Here is an 11,261-nt window from a genome sequence, read left to right as displayed (position 1 = left end):
TTCGAATTACGAAACACTTTCATAGGGGTTTCTTGTGCTATATTTTCATTGACTTGCGATTTCAACGAAAAGACAAACACCGTCTGACAAATCAAGCTTCTAATGCATGACAACAATTGCTTTTATTTCCATTAATTATTTTGAAAGGGTCCAGATGCGCCAAAAGGTTTTTGAAAGCTTACAATGTAGAGCATTCAATTATCCTAAAAAGCTGACTCTCAGCAGCAAACCCTATTCAGCCAAAACATATTCATCACCCACACCCAAACTGAGGCTATTCAACTTACCCTCAACTGTGCGTGTTCGGATATTTCCGTATACCGCTAAAACAGCACACGAGACGTTCCGACTTCAACCGAAATAGCGCATTTAACCATCTCCTCCATGAGCCCCACATGAAATGTCCACTCGCACTCCAAATGAACCTCGCCGGCAAGAGGAATCTACTGAAGGTTCGAAGTTATATTGAGGTAACTGTACGCGTGAGAGCACTGGAAGAAGTGAGCTGTGTTCATCGCACATATTCGGGTTCTGCTTTTTGTTAGATTTGATTTGTTTTATTCTCGAACGATGAACAGTAACAGAAAAAAAAAACCGTCAACAACAAAAACCAGTAATAATAAAATTAAAAGGATAAATTTACGATAAGCCGGACAGAGTCTTAAAAATTGTCAATTAGCAGCTTTAGAACTTTGGCGCAAAAAAGTAAATACTTGGGAAATAGAAAGGTAACATTGAAAAACCACAGACCGACTGAAGTGAGTCGAAAAACAGACATCACTCTTCCGATGCGGCCGCAAAGCAGTCCTCATCACGTGATATATTCACTTGACGTGTGATTATCCACGTGACTTAAAATATGCTCTGTGCGTTGATGAGTTTTGGCTGGTTAATCACAGGCTTAGAAGTACACTCGTTTATGTAGGACAGGCGAAAGTACTGGCTTTAGCATCTGCACACATTTATATTCAGTCACCGCTCCACTCAATTCAAAGTCGACGGAACGATGAAAAAAGCCCGGAAAATCAGCATCACACTCTCTGCATCATAGTCTTAAACACGACTATACTTAACCTCTGTACCAAGGATCGGAAATGCTGTGCTGTTTCAACAGCTTGTACCTTAGCGGAGACAAACGAATGGGCAGAGTAAATAGGAGAGAGACGGGGGAGTGGGGGGGGGGAGTTCTTCATTAGAGGGTCACCCTTTATTTTTTCTCATTCACTTGTCTTCCTCTAATACCGCTCGTTCTCGCAAACTTGTTAGCCTGGAACTGGACTCGATCGTTCTGAGGAGAGAACAGAGGATTAAGACCAGTGCGATGCCAAATATGTCGTTAGGTGCAACAGGTTAACTGGATAAAAGACTGAGAAAGCTACCGGCGTAGTTTCTGCGCATTGGAAACTTATTTCCTAATGAAATCTAGCTGCGCTTTTATTTTCTTCTGAAGCATCCCAGTGGGCCGGAATCTTAAATCCTCAAATTTGGTCGGCCACATAATCGCGCGTTTGTAAACACAGTGGCGGATCTAGGGGAGGGGCCTGGGGCCATATTTATCACCTGAAAAAAATTAAAAAATCGCAGAAAGAAGAAAAGCCGGCAGGGCAAGTGACAAAAAAATCGCTTCCCCCTCCAGCTTATCGCACTCGGACCACGATCTTTCTTTTTTTTCCCACGCCATTCGGAAAAAGGACACCAGCTGAAAAAACAGTAAGTTATTTATCGTCTGGATCAGTCCGTAGATGGGAAATAACTGTGCCCGAGGTCTTGATTACGTAGCTAAGCTTTTGGCTTAACACCGCACTCAAGACCTAGGGCATGGTTTTTTCCCATACGGAGCGACTTAGACATGTAAAGAACACATATATTTGCGATCATTATGCATCCTCTTTCCTTATAGCCCTGTTTTTCTTGTTCCTCTTTGTTATCAGACTGATATTTTGTAGTTTCCGTTACCATGAAATTACGTTAATTTCCTGCGTCACAACACAAACGACTCAAAGCATTGTGACTTATCAAAACACAAGGATCCCGGTTAGCTCTCTCCACTGACCAAAAAGGAATTTCTCCTCTCGATCAATACATCGTGAAGAGGAAAGGTTATAAGAAGAAAGAGAAACATCGACTAGGGGATATTCCTGACCAAACACTAGATTCATAGTTGTAAAATCACAAGAAATGTATGACAGATAGTGCAGAGAATTGACATGTAGATCACCAGTCTTGAAAGTGATAAGACTAGACAATACCCAGACTCCGTGATTTCAGCTGAGCAGTTGTAACTTTTTCATATATCTACAACCTTTGCCGCAAGCTAATCACAAGGTCAAGATAACACGATGAGAGGAAGAAATCGTCTGAAATGTCTTTTTTTACCCATGTGTAAGAAATTTCCTTCACTGGTTCTTCATCAGGATACCGAAACGCTAAAGCTGTTAATCCTTTAACGCCCATGAGTGACCAAGACAGAATTTCTCCTTACGATATCAATAAAATATCTAGCAGACAAATGATGAGAAAAATAGAAAATATAAATTGGTTGATCCAATAATAAATTCTCCAAATTAACCTTATAAGAATTGGATAGCAGACAGTAAGGAGATAGTACCGAGATCTTGGAAGTGAGAGATTATTAAAATCGTTTCTTTTGCCAACAACGCATTTTATTTTTACAACAAACCTATGGTTAAGCTACAATTTCTCGTCAACATTGACGAATTTTCTCTGTTATGACCTTCGCTTGACGTCCATAAATTACTTGCCTTCGATTCTTTTATCAGACGGAAATAAATTAGAGTTGGAGGAAACGCGATAAGGTTTAAGACAGAAAAAACATTTCACTTAAAATCTAAATCAGTTATCTAAACATTGACGTGGAAGGTATCAGTCGTGAGCGAAATCACCCGATCTTTTGCTAAATTTGTGACACAACTTAAATTGATGAATGAATGTCCTGAGACTCTGGAAAGAACGATCTATAAAATTCAAGTTTTCCACTAACACACACACAGACACGATATGAACTCAAGACAGATTAGCTGATTAGTATGGCTGCATTTAAAAGATGGGACATTTACTCGTATCTTTTAAGGCGCCAGTCAAAATTTTGCTAAACATCTATATATAGTTCTTAATTTTAGTTCTTTCAATTACAAACTGCTTTCGTTTTTTTTACTTTCTTTCTTCCGCCCTCGCATGAATAGTATTGTTCAAAATAACAAAAGTATTATTTTATACAAAATCTAGTGGTACAGACCCTCACAAAAGCCATCTGCAACTCACTTTATAATTTACTTTGTCTACACATTTATAAATCAAAATCACAATTCACCTGTCTAACTGATCGGAAAGATGCGCCTGACACTAATTACACTTAAAGCAAATATATTTTCTGATTTCGAGCTTTTCCTTGCTAATAATACTTATATTCGCCAGGATGTAACAATAATTTAGGCGTGATGGACATAGTACCGAAATAAAAACCGAATATTTGAGGTTATTGAACGAGTAAGGGTATAGATCGTTTTCACGTGACGTCACATCATTTCCGGTCGGCCATATTGGTGTACCACTTTCGATTGCGTAATCCCCGTAATTTTTCCACAATTATCGTTCCCACAAGTAAAATGGATTCAAAAGAGTAAGAAAAAGAGTCCCAGAACAAAAGCGGGGTCGACTATTCTTTTCCGATATCCGAATACGCGAAGCAGCTGGATTTTCCAGTCAGAGATCGATATTTACAGAAAATAGCGGCAATTGGAATTGATCCAGTTTTAGTCGAAGGGAAGGACTTTAAGCCGGACTGTTTGCCTCCTGTTGAATCCACAGATATTTTGTGTTATCTTGTCTTGGAGACAAGTTTCCTCACTCAGAAACAGTTTAAAGCTTTCCGAAGTCTTGAAGCATATAACCAAATGGTCTCTGGTTTTATCGCAAGCGTGCAAGGCCACATAATCGCCGACAAGTTTCTTGTTTTAGCAAAGGTGAGACATTCCCAGCGTATGAACGACTCTCTTATTTCATGTTGGGTTATCACGGAAAGAGAAGGAACAATTTTGTTTGCACACTGCTTAGGTTGCAAGGCTGGCCTGGCAGAAACCTGTTCGCATATAGCAAACGTGCTATTTTATCTGGAAGCGTGGACAAAAATAAATGGCAGACTTGCCTGCACGCAAGTGAAGTGCTCGTGGCTTTTACCTACCTACGTCAAACAAGTAGAATATGAAAAGGTGCGAGAAATAAACTTTACATCCGCAAGGAAAATAAAAAAACGATTTAGATGCCAAGATTGAGAACCTCTCCAATGTTTCCAGCCCTGATAACTCTGCTAAAGGAAACGTGTCAAAGGAGATCCCTGTTCCCTCAAAACCGGAAATGGATACCTTTTATGCTAAACTTAGTAAGTCTAGTAGCAAGCCCATCGCTCTAAGCTTAATACCCGAGTATGCAGACAGCTATATCCTCAAAAGTCGCTGCGTACCTACAATTAGCGATCTATTTGATAAGAGGTACCTCGCTCTGAGTTATCCTGAGTTATTAAAAGCTTGTCAAAAGGTAGATATTGAGATTACAAAAGAACAAATCTTACAAGTTGAGAGAGATACTGTCGCACAAGCGAAGGGTAACTCCCTGCGATGGTGAAACCATGGTCAGCCAAGACCAGATCCCCAGGCAACAACTTATTTAAAATTCCACAGTTCTCAGTTAAATATTTGTCTGATGTTCGTCCTTCCCAAGCTTGGGAAACATAGGAGATTGTACCTTGTGGAGTTATCCCAATCAGCACCTTAACAGTGTTATGGTGTTTGTACGATGACCATGTCTGTGCTCTTGCGAGCAGATTTGATGGTCTATTAATAAATACTTCGAAACAATCAATAATCACGGTAGTTTTGTTTCCAAATGAATATTTAAAACACTGTGGCATAGTTCGCCATAAATCCTCACGTTCAGGCCAGTTGATAAGTGGAGCCAGGCGTACATCTAGCGCTACCATCCAGGATGAAAAAATCCTTGAAACTGTTGAAAGGGAGACATTAAAGCGATATGAAAGATCTTGATGTGGAGCGTCAAGTTTAAGTTTTATCAAAGCCATGACAAACTCTTGAAATGTGGTCAGATTCTGGGACTTGTAAGCAACAAACGGAGAAACATGTTCGAAAACATTTTGCAGGATATCGAAGGAAGGCAATCCAGTGTAGAATTTAACTTTTTCTTCGTTTTGTACAAATTCCCACCGATCAAAATGGTTTCCGGTCAATGTTTAGAGAGCTGAATAAATATTCAAACTCTTCAGTTTGTGTGCCAGCTTCAACTGTTAATTTTTTCTCTTCGTCCTCATTTCCTTCAAAGCTAAGGTTTGAAACCTGTTCACCGGGCTCATTAAGTTTCTGTCTCTTCGCCGTTCGCTCTAGTTCTAGCTCTCGTTCTCTCTTTTCAAGTTCACGTTCCCTCGCTCTCTCGCTTCGTTTTGCCGCCGCTTCTTTATGATCTGCTCGATCAGACGCTTTCTTGTGTCCCAAAAGCAATGTCGGAACCCATTCAATATTAAATTTATCCCAGCTCTTAGCTGCCCTTCCTGAAACAAAATGCTTTTCGCACACACGATCGTTTTCTAAGATCTCTTCGGTCAGATCGTCACTGTTTATCGCTGAAATCCAGCGCGATCTTCTTTCTTCGGATAGTATCTGTGCCTCTTCGCCTTGATTTGTGACCACAGAAGGCACCCTTGCAAAGTACAACCCTTCATCTCGTCCACTTTTGCTGCCACAGCCAACGATCAGACACAAAACCATGTTCCACGCGAAGGACGCTACTAGTTTGTTTACAATTGAGGTACACCAATATGGCGGCGTAGCAACGGTAGTCAAGGAATTGGTCACGTGAGTGAAAACGATCTATATTTCAAAGCTGGAGTGAATATATTGATCGATAAACAAAACCGTGACCAACAGAGGTCAAGTTCCCGGATGTTTTAAGCAGCAATCCCCTGGGTTGAATAGACAATTTCAACACAAACACTCAGCTATACCGGCTCGAGTTTCGGCTTAGTGAACTCTTCGCAAAGGAAAGGATACAGCTGTCTTAAGGGTGTATTTCACCGGACTGATCTCCGCTTAAAACTCGCAGAATTCCTCGACAATCAACGGTGAAATTCATCATAGAGCATTGCGCTTAATCGTGAATTGTTTCGCAGTGACAAACCGACATCAACACAGCCAGAACTGCTCCCAGACAATCAAACGTGTGTGATATAACGGCTTAAAAGACACGCTCAATTGAGTGTCAGATATGTGAGTGTTTTGAGGCTGATATTGCTTGGCGTCGAAGTGCTCTGCATCAACAAATACCTTAAGAAGTATTTTCTAGAATATCATAGTGTCCCGGTTTTAAACTGAGTCCATCTGCAAACATGGCGAGTTCATTAGGTAAGGTTTGGATTGTAATAAGTAGTCTGTCTTTTTTTGCCATTACATTGATTCAATTAACGCGTACTAATTGATTGAACACCATTGCTGTTGGTTTTATTTTTTTAGGGCTGTTTTTGAATCAGGATGATTTGGATGAAGCAAACCGATTGTCCAAGAAAATCGACTATGTTCACCTAGAAGACTATGAAAAGGATATGGTTCGTAGTATTCTGGAGTTCAACTGGGACTCTCAACACCAAATGGTGTCGAATCTGCTCCACTTTCCCCGCATCATGCCTGAAGATAAGCGAGTCAAATGGATTTTAAAGGGATTAAGGGAAGAGAAACAGTCTTATTATGTTCTAGCAGCAGCTACCGGAGTTGCAGGTCTAAAGCTTCATGGCAAAGATTCAGAAGAAATCGTGGAGCTGCTGAAGAACATCTCGACTTCGCAGAACGGAATGGTAGCTCTTCGGGCGTTCATGTCACTTGCCGATTATTTGAAACACCCGAAAGATACCCCCTTTGTGATGAAATTCATGAAGAAATCCAAGTCGAATTTGAGATATAATTCGCTGGACTGGCTGATAGAAAATGTCAAAGATCGAAAAGAGCTGTTGTCCTTGTTCGAGGATGAATCCATCCCGGAAGATGTCAGACTTGAGGCCGTGGAACGAGTTAACAATTCAACGGATAGTGAGGCGCAAGGTAAAGTAAAAACAAGGTGTTTTTTTTCAGGTATTTTACAACGTCTGTTCAAAATCATGCGAATATCAAAACGTTTTGGATGTTTAATTAAGGGATTTACCTTAGGCGAGGTGACCTGTAAGTAATGGACACTGGTCCTGGCATAGATTGCGCTTTGATTAACTCTTCTAAGCCACGCGAATAGATACAATTCTTCGCTCTAGGGCGTTCGAAATGGTATTACAAAAATGCGCAAAGTACATTATTTTTATTCTTAATATCCCGCTACGTTTATTTGCAAAATACTCAGCAACTGCGCTAAAAAGATCCATTCGGATATAATTTTCTAAAAGCGGCTGGCAGTCTTCCGCTGGTCCGGGGTCTTTTGAATTTCAGCCCACAGAAGAAAAATCGCACTCCTAATTATGAAAATTTATCCGGTTTTCATGAACGTTTTCTCAATAATTTTCGGATGGGTTTACAAGATTTTTTGGAGGTCTTTCCGCGACATAGACTGCTTTGGGGTTAAGAAGGGTACTTTATATAGCCAAATAGGCCCTCGAAAGATCTGTTATGATGTCTTTCATCAAAGAAGAACGAGCAAGCGGAATTAAATATCACAAATTGCTAGTTTTAGTCAGGTTTTTTAACAGGCGGATGTAGAATATCAGAGGTCTCAATCAACGGCATTTCTTAGATTTACCGACACGAGGTCGTTTTAGAGGTTTCTTTACATGTGGTCGCGGATTATAAAAATTTACATTAGCGCCCTTCATGTCGCATGTAAACAATTCACTTTTACTAGGAAAATAAACACGCAGTTACACTTGTTCTGACCCTTCATCTTAAGAAATAATCTGAAACTTCTCTGACCAATATCTAATGAAATATCTTTTAAAGTGTTTCGTTAAGTTCATGAAGAACTTTTTCTAATATAGTTTGGCACTTTTTCGCTCTCCTTTGTACAATTTTATCGCTTGGATGCCCTCTGTCTTGAATTACAATTAGTTAGATTAGCAACTGCCCGTTTTTTAAATGAACAATGAACTATTTCGGTAAAGCGAAAATTGTTTATTTTGGCTTCAAACAGGAAAACCGATAACCCTTGGACGTAGTATAAAAAGATGGTAAGAATACAAGGCGCCAGGGAGAATATAGGCATCGATAAGCAAGACCACTTACTCCTCACTCAGTAGACACACTAATTTGCAACTGAAGAGAAGTACACGTTAATTGACCGCAAAATATAGAGTTACTCTTGGTAATAAAGCAAAACAACCATATCGGTCAAAGAGTGCTGACAGCAGGCCTAGCTGAAATGAAAGGTCGGTTTTTTCAATAAAAACAAACGTGCAAGCAGTGTGTTTTGCTAATTTGAACGCAGGTGGTCTCCTATTCTACACAAATTCGCTGTGATATTTGCAAAATAAAAAAACAAATGTCAATACCAAGAAGCTATAATTTGTGTGACCGCTTTTTAATTAGGCGTCCGCATGTCTGCAAAGTTCTTTATCGCTGATTGCAGTGTAATTTTCGGACAAATCCGGAACAGTGCAAGAGAAAAGTAGGTAGTTTTGAGAAGCGTGTGAATTAGGTCCTGACTCGGAAATTCAAGTTGTAAGGTGTAAGGCTGAGGTTGAGTGTTTGTAAACAAACAAGATTTCACTCCGTTGGGGAAAGAAGAGTAAATTTTGTTCAAGAAACTTGAGCCTGTTTTTTTTTTTTTTTTAATGAAACAAAGGATCTTAGGAAACGATTAGCAAAAAGAACCTTGAAAGAGGATTTAATTGAAAGTTGAAAGAACTGCGATCAAAAGGCAATTTATTCCTAACAAAATTCATCACATTATGTAGATCGACTGTGCAATAAAGAATGCTTTATGCATGAGTCGTAACAGGAAATTTGAAGAACTGAAACGACATTGATAGGCAATCATCCCTTCAAAAATAAAGTAAGGACAATGTAAAACTCTTAGCTCGTAAGAAGATCAGGATTACGACAATTGACAGTCTTAATACCTGATAATCTGAACAGAATTTTACTAATGTGTAAACTGCATCAGATGAAATATCAAGATAAGAGGGATTGTGCTGTGGTTATCATGATCGCATTAAAATTTCCTGTAATTAGGTATTTGAGAAATTTCACCAGCTAACAATTTTAAAATGGATGCTTTCTGGAATATAGCTGTGCAAAAGAGTATTTACTTTGATCAAAGCCTCCTTTTCGTTGTATTTTTGAGAACAACTTCATAAACCTCTGAATTAATTTTTTTTTCAAGTTCTTGTTGTCGTTTGTCAACAGAGTAGGAACGAGTTTAAACTAAAACTCTTAACTTTTTTTTGGCTCGATCTTACGTAACATTAGATTTCAGGATAAGCCAGTGACGTGACTCAGCCTGCATAAGTAACTCTTAAACTCAGTTCTGTCAAATTGTCCGCCATTTAATGGATTCCAAGGCGCGGTGGCTTGGTGACATGAAGCGTATCTCAGAGAGAAATCCCAGAGATCTTTGAAAACTATAAATAGGCAGAGGCCAGTCACGTGACTTAGCCTGCATAAGTAATTCTTAGACTCTGCTTTCAGATTGGGCAAATGAAGATCTCCACCATTTCACATTCGTGCCAAACCTGGCGGAGTTTGAAGCCATGCGGACAAAGGAGCAGACACTCTCAGAGCTTTTTTCCGAGCTCGATCTGGATAAAGATGGTTTGATCGGTGCAGAAGAGCTGAAAGATTTCAGTGAAGACATTGGCCAGGACATCAGCTTGGAGAGAGCAGCAAAAGATATTGCGCTGGTAGACAGTAATAAAGATGGAAAAATTGACAAAGATGAGTGGATCGAACTAATGTTTCCAAAGTTTAATGTTCAATGAGAATTGTTCATTGAACTGTAATTTATGAACTAGAACCAACAACTACTTCTTCATAGGAGTGGCTCCATAGTAGTTTAGAGAGGATTAACAGTTTCGAACTCACTTCCCTTTGAAACGCAGATGGAAAACGCTTTCCACAATTGTAGTCTTAGATAGGAATGGCCATTTGGTGACACAGAAGTGATAATTAAACTGTTTAGAACATAGCTAGCCAGTTAGGAACTCGCTCCCTCCTCTGTGAAATGCAGATATATAACGTTCTCCAGGGTCCAGTCTCTGTGTCTTCCTTCCGTGGGAGATCCGAGGACTCCAAAAAGAGGCTGTTTATCTGACCCGATGGTAGTCTTGTAACCGTATTCGAACGAGATACGAAAAGGCGAGAAATGTTCTTCATTCTTTTCTAGCACGTGGGTTAGGACCAATTACAGATAGAATTTTTTGATGGAGAAGGGAGAGGAGATTTTGTTTCTGATTTTTTTTTTAAAGTTCCTCCTACTGATCTTTCTTCCCAAAGATTAATCGACTTAATCGTAACCTTAAGGAATGGATGTGAGTACGTCGAGCACACAGGAAGAAGGGAAAGGCTACACAACTTTGTTTGTACATAGAGCAACTTCTCTCGAAGACGTTCTTTTAAGGAAAGCTTTCTCTATGACAGGAAAGATTGTGTGTGAAAATGCGAGTGTAATATATAAACTTTTTGTCAATGAACAGCTTTAAATACCATAATGCAGTTGTGTTAAGTTATTAAACGATCAAACAGAGCGAAGAAAGTATTGGAAACTCCAAATGAGTTTTTAAGTAAAAACAAGAATACTGCTTGAAGCAAAGGAAGTCGCAATTAGTTTCAGTTTGGTATCTGACTAGTTAAGAGGTCAGTGCGAGTGTTTTGGACCAATCACCGAACGCAGATTACTCTCGACACAAAATTGTTCTCTATGATTAACGAGCAACTTTAAATTGAGCCAAACTTTGTTCCACTAAAAAGCCCTAAAATACTGTCTGGAGGTCACCTCTATATCACTTTCTTTTACACATAAATTAAACGGAACGTACTAGACATTAAAATGCAAACTAATCCAATGGAAGCCGTACCATAACTATGTCGTTCCCATGTCTCTTACTAGCAACGTTTCTGCCCTTAGAGGAGAACTGGGAGCTAGTTTGGTTGAAGATATTAGAAACTGTCGATCATACGAGAGTCCATCTGTAAAGTACCTCAAACGACCCTCGTTTGCTTAATAAAGTTTTGGCTACTTACATGGCATCATGTGGGCTTCATTCCTCT

At 39.5% G+C, this 11,261-nt stretch overlaps 2 protein-coding genes across 2 annotated transcripts; one reads left to right on the top strand and one right to left on the bottom strand.

Annotated features, from left to right (window-relative positions):
• Positions 1-3,580: 3,580 nt before the first annotated feature.
• LOC149034824 (uncharacterized) lies at positions 3,581-5,889 on the bottom strand. The gene has a single exon (XM_089193653.1). The coding sequence runs from the start codon at positions 5,793-5,795 to the stop codon at positions 5,241-5,243; it is 555 nt and encodes a 184-aa protein (XP_089049779.1). The 5' UTR covers positions 5,796-5,889; the 3' UTR covers positions 3,581-5,240.
• Positions 5,890-6,037: 148 nt separating this feature from the next.
• LOC113673896 (uncharacterized) lies at positions 6,038-11,238 on the top strand. Its single transcript, XM_027190361.2, has 3 exons — positions 6,038-6,428; positions 6,537-7,118; positions 9,684-11,238. Exons 1-3 carry the CDS (start codon positions 6,413-6,415, stop codon positions 9,971-9,973), a joined length of 888 nt encoding a protein of 295 aa, XP_027046162.2. The 5' UTR covers positions 6,038-6,412; the 3' UTR covers positions 9,974-11,238.
• Positions 11,239-11,261: the final 23 nt, after the last annotated feature.

Source organism: Pocillopora damicornis, chromosome 14 (assembly GCF_964200805.1).
Source record: "Pocillopora damicornis chromosome 14, jaPocDami1.2, whole genome shotgun sequence".
Lineage (NCBI taxonomy): Eukaryota > Metazoa > Cnidaria > Anthozoa > Scleractinia > Pocilloporidae > Pocillopora > Pocillopora damicornis.
This window is presented reverse-complemented; position numbering and strand designations above follow the sequence as displayed.

Coding starts and splice junctions, on each gene's coding strand:
- LOC113673896 (XM_027190361.2), top strand. Junction 7,119..9,683: donor AACGGATAGTGAGGCGCAAG/GTAAAGTAAAAA, acceptor CTCTGCTTTCAG/ATTGGGCAAATGAAGATCTC.
- LOC149034824 (XM_089193653.1), bottom strand. CDS start 5,795: ATGGTTTTGTGTCTGATCGTTGGCTGTGGCAGCAAAAGTGGACGAGAT.